Source organism: Rhopalosiphum maidis, chromosome 1, assembly GCF_003676215.2.
Source record: "Rhopalosiphum maidis isolate BTI-1 chromosome 1, ASM367621v3, whole genome shotgun sequence".
NCBI lineage: Eukaryota > Metazoa > Arthropoda > Insecta > Hemiptera > Aphididae > Rhopalosiphum > Rhopalosiphum maidis.
This window is the reverse complement of record NC_040877.1, coordinates 67,003,477-67,026,998: the sequence shown is the minus strand read 5'-3', so window position 1 is coordinate 67,026,998 and position 23,522 is coordinate 67,003,477. Positions and strand designations below refer to the sequence as shown.

Sequence of the window (23,522 nt, the reverse complement as noted above, 5' to 3'; positions counted from 1 at the left end):
TGATTTAGTGGTGAGAAAAGCAAGTTGGTAACAACTATGAAATGAATGGACGTGTCTTCTATTATGTGCATATGGAGATCAGAATGGTTGGTGTTGACAAGAGCAAGGACTTTAAGATACCCAATAATCATCAGATACGCATTTATAAATATTATTTATGGCATAATTAAATTTATCCATTTTTTATACTTGCAAATAAATTAATATGAATAATTTTTAATTAACTAATAGTTTTATTTTTAAATTTGAATAATAAGTTAATAACAATTCTTAAACATGCATAATATCACATTATATTGGTTCAAATATCAATCGTCAGTTTTCCATACAAATTTCATTTTCAACGACAGGATCTTTATCCATTTCTACCTGTTTATAAACAACATGCAACATAATTAGTTTTCAATGTTCCCATATTTGATTTTAAAAGGGATTGATGGGAAATTTAATGACACTAAATACTAATTCAAAATAATTTGTCCTACGGCAGTACCAGTGGTGTATATAGGAATAATTAAGGGAGGGAGGGGAGTGGTTAATATTCGAGGGAAGTTTACAAAGTATGCCGTACCAAAAATAAATTTTGAGGGAAATCCTTAATTTTCCTTTAAGATATTGACACAGAATCAATTAAATCTATTCAGTGATGATGATGATGATGATAATAATAATAATATATATATATATAAAACAAAAACTGCATTGAACAGTAAATGTTTTTCTCTTTGTGAAAAAAATGTAGTTTTTAAATATACTCTAATCAAATTAAAAAGATAACTTGGTCAGCTTGATTTACTGGGGGGCAGTGTAAATGGGTGTTGCCTGACAAAAACTGGTCACCGCCAGGTTGTCTTTTAACTCTGTATTAATATACGATTCCGATTGATTCTTACTCATGTAAAATGGTTTATTAAAAAAAGTTGAATTGCGCGTGTTATCTCTAACTAACACAAGTGTAATGTACTTAATTAACATACCAAATTCTTACTACAGTGTATACATTAGAAAATTTTTTACTAATTATTAGTAGAATATAAACTATGTTTAAGTAAAGAAGTTTCAATAGTTTCATTTCATTATTTTATTTTAAAACAAATTTTATGAATTAGAAAAAATATGTTTATTAAATACTTATAATTACGACTATACTCCTCATTTAAGTATAGTTTATTATCCTCAACAATTTCAATTTCAATAATAAATCAATTTGCTCAGAAATTAATTATGAATAAAATTCCAATATTCATATTTTCCATGGTATGTGTGTAATGAGGAGATAGAGACAACACGTGTATACAAAGTTATTTCATAAATTTAGACTTTTTTTTATTATTTGGTGTCCCCTTGACATTAATTATTAAATTGTATTAATTAATGGATTCATTATTAATTAAATTATTGTTTACAAATAAAAAAAAAATGTATATACTACTAACCTCAACTAAATGTTCTACTTCCATTTTATCATTATTGGAAATAGAATTCTTCTTCTTCTTAAATTTTCTATTTTTCTTTTTCAAGCTTTGACTGTATTCAAATACGTTAACATAATTAGGCGGTCTATGTAATTGTGCTAACTGATCATTGACTGGCTTTTGTAAGACATCAGGTATCATGAACGGTTTCAGCCAAAGCACTAATGGTGTTTCACCCGAAGTGTACAAACTTTCTGGATAGTAAAAGTTAATACCATCTAATTCAATATTATCAGGGAAAAATTGACATTTTTCCAAAAGATGCTGGTACAAATCTCTAGTAACCATTCGTGGAGCAAGCTAAATTAAACATTTACAATCATAATATAATAGTTGGTCTATTATATTTTAAAATATTAAATATCTTTACTTCAAACGGATAAAAATTTGTCGTTGATTTTTCATTGATACCTGGTATTTCACTAAGTTTACTCTGTATAAAGTAAAATCTAAATTCAGCCTACAATAAAAATACAGGCATTTAATGATATTATTTGGTTAAATTAAAGTTTAATTACTATTAAAAATTTAACATACATCAAAATCTGTATATGGCACACCCATCCACTCAATAATATCCAAAACATAATATTTTTTTAACTTGAAACTATATACACAGTCTAAAACTGTACGTTTACGATGAGATGGACAATTATTTGATACACGGCATCCATAAGGAAATAATGATGGAAAATTGTTGAGTGTAGTTCCAAATTTGTTAACTGTTTTTGTTTTGTTCTAAAATCAAAATAAACAATTTAAATTTTACCAACTGTATTTTTTTCTTTGCAAATAATCATTTTATAAACTTGTTAAGTATAATACATCTTGAGCAATAACACAACATCGTTTTCCTTCTGGACATAATACTGCAATCCAACTATCAATGTCTTCAGGTGTTTCAAGCATCCATTCTGAATACATCATAGATGTTGCAAGTTCATATGCTTCATTACTTGGCACCACTGTTCCATTTTTTCTTTCGTCGATTTCCTATAGTTATTAATTTTATATTATGTTAAAAAAAGAATGTCAATATAAAATACTAATTTAAATTGCATCTAATTTTGTACACTAAATATTATTAAATAGTTTTATAATATTTAATATTTTCTCATATGCATGTATTCACAAAAATGTTATACTATCTATATTTTAATAATGAATATTATTTATACAGAAAATAAAATATAATATTGAAATGATTTTGACAGTTGTTATAATTGTATAGATGCATTCTACAATTATTGATTAATTAATGATGTTGTTTAAAATCAAAAATTATTAACAAAAGTAATTCTTTATATTAATGGTATTTAATATTAATAAAAAAAACTTTAATAGGTATTTTGTAATAATAATGTTTATACCTAACCTCCTAATTTGTATTATAAATGTTGATAGTAGAAAAAGCTATTTATTAGGTTTTACTCATGTGATTTAAAAATAAATTTAAACTTTTTGAGCTATAACTAATCTAGACTAAAAATATTATGATTTTATTTTAGGGTATACATTTTATACACCTAAACAATACTTATATATAGCTTTACTTAACATTTATTTTGATAATGTTATAAATTTGTTAAATCTTATTTTGAATGAAACAACATACCATAAAAGTATTATCAGCATCATTTTTAATATTTCTTCTTTCATTAATTTGTTGATCACGTTTTCTAAAAAAAAATAATAATAATAATTTAGGAATACCGATCAGTATTATCTATAAAAGAGATATAAAACTTTTCACCATTTTACCAATACTTAAATTATAAGTTTTTAAAATATTTTGACTTTACAGTGATCTAGGAACTCAATAACAAAAAAAAAAACAATTAAAAACTATAAAAGTATTAGGAAAGCAATAAGCATCTTCCTCAGTTTTTAATTTAAAAATGCTGAGTAAAATACTTTTTTTTGTTAAAAATTGACTTGAAAACAAATTAGGTAATTATGTAAGAAACAAAAAATATAATAATTTATATACCTACACAACTTCATTAAACTAATAGTTAAAACAACAACAAATTCGATGTTCAAACTAAAATCAAAATGCGATTTTGAATGCTAATCAAGAAGTAAATCAATAAACTTACATGAGTACAATTGAATCAAGATTTTTAATGATTTCAATAAAATATTTTAATACTGATGTTCCCATTTTAATTGATTATCAGTAGTAAGTAATTTTAGTATTGACTACAGTATATTATTATTGTATACTTTTAAAGACTTGACTTTAATATAACACGTAATAACTGTAAACTAAAAGCTTAAGAATTTGACTAAACAATAAACATAGCCATGATACGGAGACAGGTAGATTTAACTACCTGTTTTCAAGAGGCTATATTAGTTAACTGTAAGCAGTATAACTATTAAATTAGCAAATACAAAATTCAAAGTAAGCACTAGGACTAGGTACACTGTACAGAGATGTCTGGTGACTATGAACAGAATGAACTATTGTACAAAAATTGTGTTATCTTACGAGTAGGAATTCCCAAGTCTAAAATCTATATATATCATTATACCTGTATCAACAATCAACATAGACCAATAATAATACATAATAATACAGCTATAGATAATATCTATCACAGTGCCTTATAAAGACATATTATTATATTATCTTGATTAGAGCATAGTAGAAAACTAGAAAATATAATATTATAATATTAATATATCATGTGGTTTACGTTATGAGTTAAAATCCACAAAAACAAAACCAACATAATGACATACTTGGGGTACTATTCTAACAATTAAAGTATTTTTTTAAAAAGTAGGTGCCAATAACTCAAAAAGCACAGATTGGAAACTCAAAATAAAAGTCGATACTAGAATTTTTTTTACATTACCTATCAAAATACTATATATATATTATATAATATAAGTAAATTACATTTATTTCATTAACTCAGTGATAGATAATATATATAATTAAACAACCACACAATTGTTAAAAATATTATAGTATTAAAGTATATCATAGTTATTATTTTAATAACAGTATTGAGTATCTATTACCATTGATTGTAATTATATATATAGTATTTATAATAAATGCTTTTACTAATTTAATTTTTAGTGAACTTGGTTAAAAGTTTGACTTAAAACCATTAGTCTCAAGAATTACATATTTTAGGTATATACAAATTAATATGTATTAATCAATTAAATAATAGAAAATTATTAAATCTTAAGACCAGTATGGTAACTATTATAAAATAAATTAGGTATTCATTAATTGTGGTCAAAATAACAATATATGAAGTAGAGTACTTACTCTGTCTATCAATATTATTATTATAATGTTGTGTATTTGTATATACACAAAAATTATGTATGAATTTGTTTTTTATCTGTCATAACAATGTGTATTGTGTAATATGTTACTGTAGTCTTTATATTCTGCCATTCTGGTATTGTCTGTCCAACACTATTAGTAATTTAGTATATTTTTATCATATCTAAATATAATTTTATTTTTGAATTATTCTTTTAATAATTCAATAAAATTGAATCTTTCTATAACATTTTTTAAATGTTGGTGATATTAATTGCATCTACACACAGGCGCAAATAGCGTTTGAGATGTGGGGGGACTGAAGCCCTAGCTACTGAATGAAGTTATTTATGCAAGTAATCAACACCTAAAAAATGTTTTAATACAATATATAGGTATACCATAACTGCGTACTTAATTACAATATTGACAGAAAATAAAATTTAATGAACATTTTTTCAATTGTACTATTTAATTTACTTATAATAGTATTGTCCAATTTAATTTATAATTAGGGCTCCGAATTTGATGACCTAAAAATCTTTAAAAAAATGCACAATAAAGTATGAAAATTACTTAAAAACATCAAAAAATGACTTTAAAAATGACCCTAAAATACCAAAACATAACATAACATTTTCAAAAATTACATTGTTTAATAATAAATCATCGTTTTTAAATCATTTATTTATAAATTATTATTTTATTCATCTAAACCATGCTAATATTTAATATATTACAATCCAATGCTTTTGATGATTTGGCAGTATTATAGTCCCATATTTATAAGATTTTTAAGACTTCACTATAATAATAAAGGAGTAAATTCATGTATTGCTTAAAACAAACAATTTATTTGAAGCAAATACAATATAAATTAAAAATCATTTTTTTTTTGTTTTTTTACACTGTATTATACAGTTTATATGTATTTTTGTTATATGCGATCTATCATACATTTCTGCATGTCACAATATGAATATACCTACATATTATGTAGTTTATGTCTCCTAAACATGTTTCTTTATGTCGTAATAATACATGGTCTGCTATAAACTTTATAATTTTTTATACTTAATTAAAATACAAATAAATATATAAATGAAGAATTAAAATATATTTAATAATACATTTTACAATTTTATCCTAGATTAAAAAAAAAAAAAAAAATGTAATAATATTATACCTATAGCAAAATAATTAAAAAATATTTACTACAATCTATGCCAATTTGTACTAAAAATTAAAAAATAGGTACAATATGATTTAACATCTGTAAATTGATTATTGCTAAACCCAATTTAATTATAGCATTATATTATTATTAATATAGAAGTAAGGAGTTACTGTTAAGATAAAGCTCAATTGTTATATCATCGTTGAATCGTTGGAAATTACCATAGTTGTGGCGTAAACTGCATATGACAAGAATACTGTTTATATTATATTTTTTTTAAAGACAACAAGAATATACAATCTATATTAAATTATATAATAACTAAATAAGTAATAGAGATAATTCATTACAGGGCTGGACGGCTTAATTGAAAGAGATACTCAACAACACTACCTTACAATTCTAGACTCTTTTATTTGTATTTTGTTGTGTATTATTATTATAAATTTAACTTAAAAAATAAAAATTTTATTTCATTTTTAAGGATTACGATTAGCTTTTAGTTTTTGACACCTATTTCTATTTGGAAAGTTTGATAATAAAAAATGTGTTGTATTTCTATTTAATCGAGTTCAAGGTTATTATTAAAATATAATTACAAATGCATTTATATATACATATTTTAATCCAAAACATCATCAAATAATATGACTAGTTATGAAAAAATTTTGAGTTTGGTATTTTTTTTATTCAGAAAAGTATCCAAGAGATATTCTTTTTAACATAATTCAAATAAATAATAATATATACTGCTAATATAGGGTTTTAATACAAATTAGAATAATGCACAATAATTTATATTCATATTATAGAAATTTAATGTGATCAGTAAGCTACAGTTGAGTTAAATAATGGTATATATCTCACTTTTACTTAATTCTTACTAGTTCATCACTTAACTATTTACAGGTACTATCATACTATAATATTATCAACTACAAACAATTTAATTCTTTACTTACTGTTTTTGTATCTCTAAAGTTTCTTGTCTTCGCTTAACTTGTTGAAACTTCAATTTAATGTAAATAGGGCATGCTTTTGCACTAATAGTTTCATACGTTGAAAATCTATGTTCCATATTAAATTAATCTAAATAATTAAATTGATTTATTTTTTCATTTTAAAATGGTGATAGTTTAATGATACATGGCTAACAATAATAATATTTATCATATCTGTTAATACTTACAAGTTACAATAGATACAAGAGTTTACAAACGTACTTTAATAATTAATATAAATAATAAAAATTTGAGTTATGTCAAAACTCAATTTCAATAATATTTCAAATATAGGCAATTAAAAACTATAGACATGTTAACTAGACAGTAGACATTAGTTAAAACTACTAACTAATTGTAACTATATACCTACTAGCTATATTATAGTTTAAATCAAACCGCGGCTATTATCTGTGTTTAATGTTTATTATTCTCTTAAAAACTATTATCAATCTTGCGTCAAACATTTTTTAGGTATTGTTGGTCACACTCTAGTTTATGTACTGTCATCATGGTCATACTAGTCAAACAATTATTGAAGTCATTTATTTTTTTTTTCGGGGGGGGGGGGTGGAGTGGCGAACTCTCTCAACTGTGGTAATCCGTATGGTACGTTTTAAGTTGAAAATTTTGAGTATATAGGTATTAGGTGGTATTAGGTAGTAGATACACTGTACGTCTGTAACTCGTTTTAGTCGTATTGAGGTGTAAGTCACTTTAATAACTTTAAATTTGAATTATTCATTTCGTTCATGTTGAGTTCAATCAATTTTGGAAGACAAACAATTTTTAATAACCCTGACAGAGAAAGGTAGTACATAGTTTCAATTGACACAAATTGAGTATTAACATAGAAACGTAGAGAACCTAAAAAAAATAAAAGGAAGAAGGTAAGAAAATAAGAAATCGAAAGGTTGTCTAATTCAAATTGTGTAAAAGAACCAAATTAAACTGAAACGAAATAAGTTCTCAATCTTACGAAAAATACGTAGAAAATAAACCTAAAAAAAAGAAATTTAATATCAGACCAAATGGTATTGTATCATCTGAATTAGCTAGTGCATTATAGATATAAATTGGACTAAATTAAATGATAGAAATGCTATACATAGTATGCTTAAATGTTTTGACTTTGGAAACACAATCATTAGGAATCGCTCCTTCATAACAACTTTCCGTGTATAAAGAATCAATTTAAAAACATTTTCTCCATCGTCAAATAATATCAAAAGAAATTAATTCTTAATTTTATTTATCTGTTCTACTAACAGTAAACTGAGATGAAAAAATACTCCCGGAATTATCATAATATAATCAATAAAAAAGCTATTAAAAATTTGAGAGGATACTAATATGACATTTGAGGGTTTTCGGTTTTGAGTACCCCAAATTGCGCCTATGATTGAAACATAATTGAACGTGTGAAATTTATGTGATTTAACAGTACAACTAATAACACAGCCACACAAGGTTGTTACACAATATCATAACAAAAATTAAATAAAGATATATTGAGTTAAGTTTGTAGACACCAATGTCGTGGAGCTTGTTGTTGAAAAAATTTATAAATATTTGATTATTTCAAAGATTTTCTATTTTTGGACAAAAATTAATAAAATTAAATTTGAAAACGGAATATAGTTAATTCACTATAAAAATTAAAACACATTTTATTGGGTGTTTTTTATGTTTTTCAGCTTTATAGCTTTGTAGCGAGTTAACGATTGAAGATAAAGTGGCACATTAATACCTATATGTATACGATATGTTATATAATTTATTTTTCTATTAGCAATATTGTAGTTCATAGTTTAAATTAATTTTTTATAAAAACATCGCATAATATATTATTATTTAATTTTTCATATTGTTAATTTTCATTAACAAGGTAATAATGAGTACTGAAAACAGTACGATAATATTTGTGGTGACATTTGTTTAAGACGAATACTTCTAACGAATAATAGGATTTTATGACTTGTTTAGTTGTGCGATTTTTTCCACAGATATAATATAATCAGATTATATGCAAATGTTTTAAACAATTTGACTGTTTATAAATTATAATATCTCGAATTAAAAATTTAACTAAGTAGGTATATCATTTTATTTTGTGATCGTATTTAAGTTTTTACAGTGTGTGGCTCGAGTTGAAATAATATATGTATATTCAACATGTAAGTAACGTGTTACCAATGTTAAATAACTTCACGAGTGTACCACTAACGGCACAAACGAATTGTGCTGCAGCGACACCGACGCATGTGATGGCAATTAAGCAACTATTGAATGTTGATTTTTTAACCTCGTCATACGTATAGATATATTATCCAAAGACGAGTCACTAATCGTTCATCTTCCTACGTTAACGCTTAAGTCTGAAAAAATAAAAAAACCATTTCTTTTAAAGTTTTAAACGTCTAAATTGTAGCAATCACCAACCTTAATATATGAATATTAATAATAATCAACCGCGTATATACAAGTTGGGATTTTAGTTATTCAACTTCCCCTCTCTCCGAAATATCAGAAAAATTACTAAGTATGTTTTATTGAGTAAAAGTAGTTATTTTTTTAATACATTTCTTGTAATATAGGTATAAAAAGGTCTTCTACAAAGGTTACCTATTTTAAATAGGTATTTTTTTAATATTTTATTTACAATTTGTGTACATATGTAGATGTACTATAATTATGCTAAATAGATACCATAAATGTAAATAGGTTTGTAAAATCCTTTTGTTATTGTATATTTGTATAACAATAATATTATTTTCTATATATCAACCTATATATAATTGCACATTATTGTCATTTCACATTATCGATTAATTATAATTGTTTAATTATTGGATATTGTTGTGATCTGTGACGCATTATACCGTTTTTTTCTATAGTGCCATTATTGCAGTTGTAGACATGTAGCTATGGTAAATAATAAGAACAATTGTGAGACAAAACGCAAAAGTTAAAAGCGCTGAGTTACGGCCGGTGAGAAAATTGAAGCGTTTAGAAAGTACTTGTAAATAATAAATATTAAATAGTAGCTATGTAATAATATGTAGCCATGTAGGTTTATAGACTATTAGTGTTCACGCTAAGAGGTAACATTGAATATTTCAGTTGGATAACCTCAGATTAGTCAGTTTTAAATGGGATTTTTGGAAGATTAAAGGAATTAAGTTCCAAAATACATATTTTTAGAAAATTCTAAAATGTCAACACTGTACGCTCATGCACTCATAATTTATTTATTATGAAAACACTAATTTTATTTTATAGATTCTATTAGTAGAATATTTTTTTAACAATTTTATTTGTATACAAGGTTTGTTTCTATAATTACAAAATTGACAACGTTTAATTAAGTTTAAATTTACAATGTAAAAGGTTGATGAATATGATTTGAACGGTCTATGATTATATATTACTATACCAATATAATATACTTACTACGGCTGTATATCAACAGGCTGCATTCCAACCCGCCCCTAGTGTTATAATTGCAAAAGACGTTCAAAAGTGATGTACAGATATAATTATTTACCTCATCTCCTCTACAATATTCAAAATATTATAATATAATTTGTATTTGCACGACTATTTTCGTAATGTGCAGGCTTTAGATTATGAATAAAATAAAAACTTTTCGAAACAAGTTGAAATGGTTGCAGGACACTTTGTACGGTCACCCGGAAAAAATGAAAATCGCAGACAGTTTGTATTATTACAGGTAAAAAAAATGTTGAGACATGAAATGTTAGACATAATTTGTTATTACAAAACACAGGTAGTTAACAATGTTAACATACATAAATAATAATTATAGTAATTATCAGGGCTAGGATTTGTATGCGATAAAAAATTGTAAAATATGCATTTTATTTACTAAAATATACAAAAATATGCATTTAAATTGTTATAAGATAAACACAAAAATAATATTTATTTATTGAAATACATCAGTGATTGGCTGTTTATCTTAATATTATTAATATTATTATTATAATTATAATTAAGAAATAAAACTTATACTTCACATTCAATAGTGAAAATATTTTTAATTTTATGTTTGAAAAATTTGAAAATTTATGTTTGATAAAAAAAACCAAGTTTTATACTTCAATCAGCAGGGCTAGAATTAAATACCTAATATTAGTATTAAATTATAAGTATTAATTACGAAATATACTATAAAACATGCATTTTTCGTAATAATATAATTTTATTTAATAAATGCAATAATATGAATTTTATCCAAAGTATGCAAAAACATGCAAAATAAAAACATCACCGTTTACATACTGTACAAAGTGTCCGCGATATGCAACTTAAACAATGGATAGTACTAACTATCCGTTTACCGTTGAAATAGGGAGAAATATATGTTTGATAAATTTGCATGAACAAATCCGAAATTTCTCTAGCTCTACACTTAAGTTAAATAATACGAGTTTCAATGGATTTTATATAAGGTGGTGATAATATGTAATTATGGGGTTTGGTCGTGCAAATTTGAAATTCATGTTAATCATCATATGTGTATAAATTGACACGAGAAAAAAATTTGGTGGAGCAATGTTCCTCCAAATACGTTAGTAAATTTTTGGTTTTACGAATAATTAAATAGCGTTAAAATTACAAAATTGATCCCGTAAATATATGCCTGAAATTGCATACTAATTTGACTAAAATTTGTAATAATTTGAATATGTAAGTGTAGGCAGGGGTATGGTAGGGTCAGAGAAACGTACGCTCAAGTGTTGATGATACTTTAGACTTACATATTGAAGAGTCAAGAGAGAGTATACAAGAGTATACAATAGAATATGGTAAATAATGAGTACAAATACGAGTTTGATAACGTCGTCAGCACTCCCACTTACGTCATTCTTCTTCTATGTCATTAATCGCTAACGGCGGTGGCGGTAATTGAGTAGGTATCTCCGGTCCATCATCATCGCAAACACCCGGGCCACGCCACCAGTTGTCAAAGTTTCGATAACTTTTGGCCGGCGCGCCGTCATCATGCAACATCGCGCACAGCCGACAGAAGAACTTTGTATCGATAAACTCGCCGGCGCCCTTCCACCGGAAGTACTCGTTGTACAAGTCGTCGTCGGCGTCCAACCGTCGTAGGTACTCGGCCAGCCGCCTGGGCGACTCGTAGTCGTCTACGTGCACGTATGAATGTTTAGGCGCCATCCGCTCGTAGTCCTCTCGGCGTCCACCCATCACAACCGGCAGTGCGTTATGCCTGCAGATGCGAAATTGAATTATACACCAATAGTGTACACATATTCCTGTTGTATATTATAATAATTATCAATAATTGCAGATAATCAATTTATTTATAATAAACGAAATGTATCAAAATTTAATTTAAGTATATCGATTATATACCTAGCATTAAACGTTAAAATAATAATACTTTAGTTATATAATTTAACAATTGTATATTCATACTGCGAAAAAATATGTATATATATTAAGTAATGATTATATACGTATTTACTGAAGTCCGTTGACGAAAAACTTATCAGTCACGTAATCAATACAATTTGAATTCTCGAAAGCCAAATAAAACTTATAATCCTGATCCAGCATTTGAAGAAAAGTATTAGATTCGATATTTTTAAATTCACCACATTTACCATATACATCTACAGATATATTATATTTGCTCAACTCTGTAGCATAAAATAGTTCTCTGTCATAATAATTAGTTTTACAATCTGTGATAATTATCGCCAATTGTTTCGTTTTATCTTGTGCATAATTTCGATTAAATTGTTCAATTTGAGTTACGGACGGGTCGTAGTAAGCCCATCGTTGATAAGGCGTAACGATATCACTATCATGTCGATATGTAGCAGTCCAATTGATTAAATCATGACCAACGTTAAGTTCTGTATAGTATGCAGACTCGACAATAAATAAAATCCATACCTGTGGAGCACACAAACATATTAAAAAGAGGGAAAGTAGGTAAACACATTACAGTGCCTGTATACAGTTTATAGATTATAGATGTCGACTGTTGAGTGTACTTCGTCATTGTATACAAAAAAGATTCTGATAGAAGTCGGTTATCATACATATAACTAATTATATTTTGTAGTTTATTTATATTGCTTATATATACCATAATTATATCACGAATCTATTCACACCGATAAGATTCAACAGTAAAAGATGTTGGCTAGATAGTTTCAATAATCGATATAAGCCCTATCAACATATCGATGTAGCAACTAGTTATTTTGATGATCCACTGAAAAGACATTACAGTTTAATGCCGAATGCCCGAATGTCTGAATTCGGGATCAAGACTCCTCAATGGTTCCAATCAAATAAAAATAACAAATAAAAAACTATGTCTATAACAGGCAATCGTCAACATCGATCATTATGGTACCGAACAAAATTTTATTGCGTCCAATAATCCAAGTGTTTTCTGATGTGCACCGGAGGTGTACAATTTATGATATCATATACCGTGCATATAAAAACGACAATATAAAAATAAACATAACAATTTCAAATTATCATTGGAGATAGTATATGGTATAAGTTAAGTATTATATTATTTATATGTATTTTGTATTTTTTATTTTATTATTACAGTCGAGTCGCGATAACTCGAAATTGAAGGGAGATAAAAATTCGCTTCGAAATATCTAACTCGAATTTATATTAATTTATATATATACTTAGGAGAATAAAAAAAAATTTGAGTTGTCAAGTTTTTCGAGTTATTGCAACTTGACTGTATATCAGAGGTTCCCGACCTCTTCTATTCTACATATATATATTTTCTATATATACATAGAACATAAACTAAAAATAGGGTAATTAGTTTGCTGTATAATAGGTGTCTAATACATTTTGTTATTGAGTAGGTATTAGATGGATTAAATTAAAAAAACAATTCTAAATGTAGAATATATGTTAGCCTTGATATATTATAATAATACATTTATATTATTATTATAAACAATTTAATATTCTATTAGTATACCTACCTATAATATAATAAATATAGTTATTTAATATAGTTTTACTGCATTGGTTAATTCTTGTCAAAATCATCGAATTTGTTAAATTTTTCTTGGTTAATATATTAATACGAGTATATTTATATAATTAATAATTTTGATCGGCGTATATAAATTCCACCGATTTTGTATCGACTCCCCCTCCATGGGTTAATGTTTATAATATCTACACGACAATAAAACCGCCAGCAACACTATTTTTGTTATTTCATTAAATGAATGTTTACAACCAAAAGTTTTCCTTTTATTCATATAGCTACTAACTGTTTTAATTTAGGAATTAAATTATTATATTAATCAACTGTTTTTGAAAAATTCTGAAAAAATCATAGTTCCAGCACTGTTTAAATGTTTGATCTTACTTGTTTATCGGCTTTTATATGACCTGGACGTGAGAATTCATTTCGGAATAAAATTGAATCTATATTTGAGCTTTTTGATTTGTCCGTAGTAATTGTGCATCTATTTACTGGGCAATCTTTTGAAATAAATTCGTTTTGCCCGCTATCAACCATCCATTCGTTAACATTGTTGAATAATAAAATTGACTTGATCGGTGCATTATTATACTCGTAATTTGATGGCATAAACATTAGTTGTTCTTCCACTCGATCGCCATTTATTTGTTTCTTGGGCCACACTTGTGAAAGATTAAATCTAGTGTTTGATGGAGCTTTGGCCGGTCTTATTGTACCATCTGAAAAAAAAAAAATAATGATGCATTACAATATTTTGTAATTTTTAGTACTTGTTTGTATAATAATATACCATATGCCTACAATATTAGAAGACGAAAATATTCATTTTAAATAGTTATAATAATACGTTATGTGAAATATAAAACAGAATATTATGATTAACTAAATATTAAATATTATATTATATTATAGTCGTATAAATTAGCCATTTACTTCCGAAAGTTATACAATATGTACACGGCTCGCATAATATAATAATATTTATACCTACAACCATATTTATTGTTATGAATTATGATTACCTTTGAAATACCATGGTAGAGGCGGGTTCGCAATTTCATTCCATTCCATTTCTTTGTAATAAGGCGTAACGGTTATAATTGACTCCGAAAAATATGGATGGTTCTGTATAATTTTGATTAATGTTATTTCATATTTATAAATTTAAATTCGTTGATTATGAAAGATTCAAAAATAAAATATATATTTTAGATTTTTTAGATTGTTGTGCATTAAATTAATATTAGCTTTGAATCTTGTTATAAAAAAAAAAAATGCAAATTATTATATTCATATTTCTTATAATTTGTAATGTTTAATTATAAACTATTAAGCCCGTTACTTTTCAGTTGTTTTTTGTTTTTTTAATTTTTATTATAATATTTTTAATTTTGGTCACTTTCAAATGCTCCCACATGCATTTTTTTTATAAAAAGGTGTTTTCAATAGTCTCCTATTTTAGATATTTGACTCACTTATATTGGAAACGCTGGTGGTATATAAAATAATCGATTTGTTTATAGGTTGTATATTATTTGGTTGAATCTTAAATATTGATATTTTTTTGTATAAGAGGATAACCACCTCGATTTTTTTTAGGAAGAATTAGTTTCTTATGAGATAAATATTTTTGGTCATGTAAATTGCTTATTTAAAAATTAATCCCCCTTTCCAAAGTTCAATTCTAAGTATTCCATTGGGGGCGTATATCAATTGTACCGAAATGACCTCTGCCGAATTTTTTTACATATTGATTCTGTTGTTATCAATTCGCTGAATATTTGTAATATTATAATTTTTTAATAATAACAAAATGTTACATTTTTTACACATAGGTATTATACTACTATTAAAAATAAAAGTAATTTACAGTTCACTCGTAACAAAATTAGATATCTGAAGTAAAACGTAAAACATTACATGAACATACAACTTAAACTTTGAACTGTCGATCTGTATCTAACATATTAATATGTATATGATATACGTCGTTATCACATATTATCGCGTCGGTTTTCAATGTTTTCATATGAGTATATCAATATAATCTATAAAAATTGTATTGAAAAGAAACATATTTTATTACATGTAGGCAGGTACATTGATATTGTTAAAAATAAAAGTAAGTAAAAATCTTACTGATCATAATCTTAAATATTGTTCAATATACTTTGTGTTCAAATAATCGATATTGTCATCAAATTATTCAAATTGTGAAAAATCTGTTCAGTATAGGCACCTAATTGATTTATATTATTTTATTTACTATTTTAACAAATTGTACATTGTACTCGCATTTAATTACTTTTTTGTCATGATTATATATTATACTATATGATTGTGTTTTATTTTCCGTCGTGGATGACAATGGTTGAATTGTTTTTATTTAAAATTTAAATATGTAAAAACAAATTATGGTAAACTGGCCACCGGGTGTACCTTCTACCTATATTGTTAATTTAAAAAAATACTATACATTATACATATACTGTTATATAATACATTGGTTAGGTTAGGTTGGCTGATAAAATCAACATAAACAAATAACCGGCAGAATCAATATAAGACAAATATTGGGCGGAATCGATAGACGACGGAATTTATATGAAAAACGCGGAATCAATAAAACCCCTTTCACTGCTTATTTTATATCATATAAAATTAAAGCATGTTTGATTTTATTATAATATAACTTTATTACTAAATTACTCAACAAAATTTACGGATGGCTAATTTAAATACTTAATTTTTCTGATTCAAATGAAATATTCAATGAATCCTATTTTTTATAATTTTTTTTTATTAAAATTAAGAAACATTTACAATTTAATACACAAATATTAAAACAATAAGAATCTATAATTTACCTGTTGATTCTGATTACCCAAAATATTATTTACATTCGGTTCATTGTACGCATCTGATTGCTCTAACTTCTCCGTGTTATACGATATATCGTATGTTCTCTTAATTATCCAATACACCGCAAAGATACTATTATATAAAACAGAGACACACAACACTAGAATTAGTAGAAGACGTAATAGTCGGTTTGTCATGATATATTTTGTACACTTCTTATCTAAACTTAAATTTATTTTTTATTTATTATAACCACTGATATTTTAATACAACTAATGAAATGAGTTACACTCATAATGGTCAAAAACGTTTAATTGTTATTTCTGTACAGTTAATACTTATTAAAGGTTATTTAAAACATTTTAAGAATTAATAATAGATAATAATAATAATTAAGTTTTAGTTTCGGAAATTCGTAAAAATTTCAAAAATATGTTTTTCATTATTCAATATAAACTAAATAGGTAGGACCAATAACATAATGTACAATGGGACCAAAATATTTTTTTATGAAACAACGTATGTTTAAACAATTGTTTTAAAAACAGTCGAGTGAGTATAGGAGTTTTTTTACACGAGTAGAATACAAATATAGTAAAATATAAAATATAATTTATGTATTTAATAATAACAGCAAGTTTAATGAGCAATAAACCTATTTTTTTTTTTTATGTTTTTTTTTTAAAGGCATAAAAACTGATAACTTCCCATAAAAACTTAAAAAAATATCTATAAATTGCATTTCTAGTAGCTTGCATTTATATCGAATTTCATGTATACTATATTCTATTACTATAATTGCTATAACTTAAATTACGATTTAGAAATTAACTGAAATTATTTTGATACTATTGGCAACAAAAACTAAAAAACCGAAATGACATAACTAAGTATACAGTTAATATTTTATATTTTTTATTACTAAGTAGTAACGTATCATATTGTATATTTAACATAATATTGACAATATAGTTCTAACTCCCTCATAAAAAAAAAAAAATGCTCAAGTTGTGTCTACGTCTATCGATGTAGTGTCCTACGCATGATATATTCAGAGCTTGCTCGTGGCGATGGTGACAGTTGTGACGCAGGAGAGTGATAAGCGACCACAAAAATTCTTCTAAGTGCAAGCGCCGTAGCTAATCTTTGGTCACTCGAAACCTAGTTATTCGACCGGAAGCGGTTTCAGCCACTTCATCGAATGGTCACACACGCCAGGTTTCCGCCACCAACGGTTCACATCACGGTAGTGCTTGGCCGGTGCACTATCGTCGTGCAGCATCGCACACAGCCGACAGAAGAACTTTGTGTCGATAAACTCGCCGGTGCCCTTCCACCGGAAGTACTCGTTGTACAGGTCGTCGTCGGCGTCCAACCGCCGCAGGTACTCGGCCAATCGCTTGGGTGACTCGTAATCGTCCACGTGCACATACGACCGTTTAGGCGCTATCCGCTCGTAGTCCTCTCGACGTCCGCCCATCACGACCGGCAGAACATCGTACCTGTCAACCGTTTATACCTGATAATTATATCGTAACAATATTTTTAGTACTATCGATAATTATTATGATAGATTTGTAATAGTTCATGCCTTCAAAGCACTTGTACATTATAACAGACTGTTTGTACAGAAAGTCGTGGACATATTATACATAATATTCATAGGTAGTCACTGACCAGAGGCATAAATACAGTGACAGAGTGACTTTTATTTTAAAATCAGTTTTAAATGTTTAATGCTATGAAATTTGTGTTTAGTAAATTATTAAAAACTATTTCTCGAAATTATTATAAAAGCGTTAAGAAAGAAGTGTTTTTTAAATTAATATATAAGTTATATGTTGTTAAGTGCTCCCTCGAGTTTTCAAAAGTACGATTTATCAATTATTTTAAAATAGTAATAATTGTGTAGAAACATATTTTGATAATTGTGTTAGTAATTAATATAAAACACATTAAAGTAATAGTGTAATAGTTTGTTTATAAATTCACTGTTAAATATATATTATTAAGAAAGTTAAAAGCTTACTGAAGTCCATCTATGAAAAACTTTTCAGTCACATAATCGATACAATTTGAATTCTCAAATGCCAAATAGAATTTATAATCCTGTTTTAGTATTTGTAAAAAGTTATTGGATTTAGTATTTTTCAATCCTTCACATTCACCATATATATCAACAGATATATATTTGCCCAATTCTTTAGCATATAATAATCTTTTGTTGTTAGTATTACAATTAGAAACTATCATCGCCACTTGTTTCGTTTTGTTTAGAGAATAATTCCTATTTAACTGATCAACTTGAGTCACTGAAGGATTAAAATATGCCCATCGTGCGTAAGGCATGACAATGTCACTGTCGTGTCGATATGTAGCTATCCAGTTAATCATATTATTTCTTATATTAAATCTTGAATAATACGCTGACTGGAGAAAGAAGAAAATCCATATCTGTTGAGAAACATTTACATTTAATATACATTTTTTAAAATCTTTTGAATGAAATTTTTTCCATACAACATATAAAATTTAAAATAGACTATTATCAAAGTAATTAAGTATAACATAAACATTTCTTATCATACCTGTTTACTGGTCTTTTTAAATCCGATTTCATAGAATGGATCAGAAAACTTCTCTCGAAATATAACTGCATCCATTATAGTAATGAATCTTATATTAGTTGAAATTGTGCATCTATTCACTGGACAATCGTTTGAAAGAAATTCACTTTGCCCTTCATCTACCATCCAGTTGCTTATACCGTTGTATAGTAAAATCTTTTTTATTGGTGCATTTTCATATTGATAATTAGGCGGTATAAACATTAGTTGTTCTTCTACACGATCGCTGTTAATTTTTTCTTCAGGCCATAATCGTGAAATTCTAATTCCTGTTATAGGGTCTATTTCCGCTTTATTAGGCATTTGAGTTCCATCTAACAAAATTAATTTGCTAATTGTTTGTAATGTTTATACATGTAAATCAAATTTAATTTCAACATAATAAGAAATATTTTACCTTGAATATCATGTAATTTGATTTAATAATCAGATCAATCGTAATTAATATTAAATGTAGTTAATTATTATTATATTTTACCCTAACCTGATATGTTTATATCATATCATATAATGTATTATTTATTCTATCAACGTTATTTATGCCACTGTATAGAATGATCAGGTAATACTCAAGTATGAATTAAATATACCTATTGTGCTTATTAAATGTATTGTTATAGTTTATAAAATATTGAAATATTAGAATATAGTATTAACCTTTGAAATACCATGGTAAGGTCGCTAAACGTGATTTCTCAAATGTGTTCCATTTTATTACACGATTGGCATTTTCATTTAGAATTGAAGACTTTAAAGTTTCCACAATCTGTAATTTCCAAAATATGATTTGATCAATAGAAAATATACATTTATATTACTTTATTTTTTATTTCAGACAAAATTTGAAGACGAAACGTTGTTTCATAATTTTATATTTTTTAAGTTATGTGTTACATTTAAAATGTATTAAAAAATAAATTTAAATGTATTATAATTTAATTATTTCAATTAGATTATAATATATTTTGCACATAATAGTTATTTATGATCAGTAATTGGATTGAGAAAAAATTAGAAGAGATAAAAGAAAAAGTTAGTAAATTATTTATTTTTTTTTTAAGTATCTATTACAATTTATATACTACCTGTTCATCATCATGATTTGTTTGAGTTATCAATTTCGTCTCATATTTGTATGGTTGTGTCGAACAATGTCTATTCTTAAATGGGCAAAACGCTGTAATGATACCATAAACAACAATGATAAATAACATAAGGATCAACAATCCGTTTAGTAAATGATGTATTCTCTGATACATTATGTGTTTTTTGTGTCTACTCTTCTCTTAAGGTTTTAATGTTCTAGAATTATGCCAGACAATAATATAAATAAATAATATATATACAAATATATATATTTGTCTCAACAAACAATAATATAATATATATTTTTTTTAATTCTACAACCTATATAACATAATTGGAATTAATTTAATTTTTAATTTTTTTTCTAGGATAGAAATAAATGGAGTTGAAAATCCTTAAAAATCTGTAAAAAGTGGTTAATTTTTGATATTTAATAAACACTATATTTTAATGTTTAACAACTAATAAGTATCTACAATTTTTAAAACCAACATTTATAATATATATATTACAGTTGTATACCTATATGTTTAGACAACTGTTTTAAAGTTTGAATTGAAAAATTTAAACACAAATGCAGTATAATGTATAGTGTATACTATGTAAAGATACCTATATCATATAGATAGTAGATACATTATAGAGTAATTTATATTTTTAATGTCATATATAAAATATATAATACAATAACATATCACATTAGTTTTTTGTTTTTAACTACAGTTTCATATTTCATAGGTTTGCATGAAAAATTGAACTAAAATATTATTATAGATGTTTTAGTTTTTTCAATACATTTTTAAAATAGATATTCTATTAAACTTGTAGACTGCAGTTATCAGATTTTTTAAATTTTGTATGATAATATATTTTAATGAATGCTTAAAAAATAATGTGTGCCCAGTGAAATTAAAAGTGTCATACTATTATCGTATATTTTTATTTACTCTAATTATTGCCAATACTTTTTTTAGGAATAATATTGCATTAGACTACATGTCTTTATAATACCTACATTATGACTATTATTATTTTTAGTTTTTGTCTATTATGAATGTATCAATTTATATTTTTATGAAATAATTGACCGGTGACTTGTTGATTTAATTATGATTTGATTGCTTCCAATTCTTTGTTTATACATTAGCTAATTTTTATTGCGTATTCTAAACCAAAATTTACTTGTATTGTGTATACAGACATATACAGTACGACTAGTACGAGTATAATATATTAAGGCCATGTTGGTAGTACAATTGAGAATTGAATCATACTGATACCATAAAACACAAAGTAAGTGCATCATAAATTGTATGACTTTTAACTAATCAGTAATAAATTAATAAAAACCTTATGATAATTTACTTTTCACATAAAAAATACTCATTTCCTATGCACTTTATTATTGATTAATATTAGGTACTTAATATTATTATTGTTGGCATTTTGCCATTTGAATTCATTATTGGTTTATATTTATTGTTTAATGTATATATTGTACATAATACAATGATGCCATCATAGTGATACGTATATATTTATACATAGATACATATAATTTAACTTTGTTTAGATTTCACGTCCGTAATTGCATTACTTTTCTCATTTTCGTGTACATTTAAATAAAATCATTTCAACACGAAAATTAAAGTTGTTTTTTTAATGCGAATTGTTTATTCTCTTGCTTTGTTGATTAACCAACCGTTTTTCATATGAATAACACATATTTTTGCCTCTTATATGTTGGTATAACTTTTGTAACGATACATCGTTTAAGTACACCTGAGTACAAGATTTTTGTTATCTATTGTATATTTCTTCTTCTTGATTCTATAGTTAGTATAGTTATACCTACCGGTTGAAAATTTGGCATGCATGTTTAATTAAGTTATAATTTTAATACTGATAAATTTAATAAGCAACTCAGAAATTAGGAAACAATAATAACTCACCAAAAGTAATTGATTTAAAAGTGACGAGTGGAGACTATATTGACTTCCTGTATATCAGGCAAGGGTGCAAGTGATATCTTTGTCTTCTTGTCCGCTTTAAACTAAGGAATTTCATTATGTTTTCTCTGACATTTGGAAAACTTAAAACAAATACTATCATACTGCAAAGCTCTATTTAGGTGAGAATAAGTTAAATGTGTCGAATACGATTACATGGATCTACTATAGTTTCTTAAATTAATGAGTTGAAATGGAAAATGTTGTTCTTCGAGGAGATTTTGCTGCTTATTACGTCTTAGAATTAAATTCTTACTGTCTTACGGCAGTGATCACAGCTCTTAGCGCTGCTTAAGCCTTGTGCATAAACTATACAGAATCCTGAACGCAAAAACTATATTTGTGTAATATTGTTGTGCACTTAATCCACCGTTTATAAGGTTATAAATTATAATACAATGACCATATTCAATATCGTATTTCCTTAATATGATAATTTTATAAAATTGCTATTTACAATTTATCGATAATAAATAAATATAGTTATAACTCTACAAAATAATTTTATTATCTATTGATAAATATAGGCACACAATAAAATAATTTATAAATACAATTATACATTTATTTTCAATGCAATTATTAGGCAAAATTTATTTATTTATTTGTAACAATTTTTTAACATAAAATCATTAAAAAAATCCAATATGTGCTTCAGCACCGTTTGAAAAGTCCTTTCTAATATTTAACTTTATAACACTAAACTTAAAGCTAATTTACTATAATGTAATTTTAAATAAAATCGAATAGGCGCAAATATTCATGAGAAAATGATGCTTAAGTAATTCTTTAGTAATCTTTATACACAAAATGTGTTATTTTTTATATATATTATTAAGTTATATTATATCATATGTATAAATACAAGCACTTGAGAAATATTTTATATACATTTGCGCCTAATAACGTAAATAAAAAAATATCACTTTGTTATCACAGGAGGTATAAAATAATATA

The 23,522-nt window shown here is 25.8% G+C and overlaps 3 protein-coding genes across 5 annotated transcripts; all 3 read right to left on the bottom strand.

Annotated features, from left to right (window-relative positions):
• Window positions 1-219: 219 nt before the first annotated feature.
• Window positions 220-7,022, bottom strand: LOC113560694 (snurportin-1). Of its 2 annotated transcripts, none has more exons than XM_026966725.1 (7): window positions 6,907-7,022; window positions 3,091-3,154; window positions 2,301-2,468; window positions 2,013-2,213; window positions 1,846-1,935; window positions 1,437-1,775; window positions 220-369 (listed from the first exon to the last, which is right to left on the bottom strand). In XM_026966725.1, exons 1-7 carry the CDS (start codon window positions 7,020-7,022, stop codon window positions 316-318), a joined length of 1,032 nt encoding a protein of 343 aa, XP_026822526.1. In that variant the 3' UTR covers window positions 220-315. The 2 variants fall into 2 exon arrangements, with proteins under 2 accessions (XP_026822526.1, XP_026822527.1); XM_026966726.1 differs by lacking the exon at window positions 6,907-7,022 and adding an exon at window positions 3,575-4,028.
• On the bottom strand, window positions 6,929-17,194 carry LOC113560693 (glycoprotein 3-alpha-L-fucosyltransferase A-like). Of its 2 annotated transcripts, none has more exons than XM_026966724.1 (6): window positions 16,849-17,194; window positions 15,004-15,106; window positions 14,366-14,700; window positions 12,461-12,894; window positions 11,832-12,202; window positions 6,929-7,033 (listed from the first exon to the last, which is right to left on the bottom strand). In XM_026966724.1, exons 1-5 carry the CDS (start codon window positions 17,038-17,040, stop codon window positions 11,833-11,835), a joined length of 1,434 nt encoding a protein of 477 aa, XP_026822525.1. In that variant the 5' UTR covers window positions 17,041-17,194; the 3' UTR covers window positions 6,929-7,033; window position 11,832. The 2 variants fall into 2 exon arrangements, with proteins under 2 accessions (XP_026822525.1, XP_026822524.1); XM_026966723.1 differs by lacking the exon at window positions 6,929-7,033 and adding an exon at window positions 9,142-9,323.
• Window positions 17,195-17,661: 467 nt separating this feature from the next.
• On the bottom strand, window positions 17,662-20,845 carry LOC113548044 (glycoprotein 3-alpha-L-fucosyltransferase A-like). The gene is made up of 5 exons (XM_026948696.1): window positions 20,556-20,845; window positions 20,128-20,236; window positions 19,432-19,784; window positions 18,873-19,297; window positions 17,662-18,345 (listed from the first exon to the last, which is right to left on the bottom strand). The coding sequence occupies exons 1-5, from the start codon at window positions 20,727-20,729 to the stop codon at window positions 18,009-18,011; spliced, it is 1,398 nt and encodes a 465-aa protein (XP_026804497.1). The 5' UTR covers window positions 20,730-20,845; the 3' UTR covers window positions 17,662-18,008.
• Between the last annotated feature and the right edge of the window lie 2,677 nt (window positions 20,846-23,522).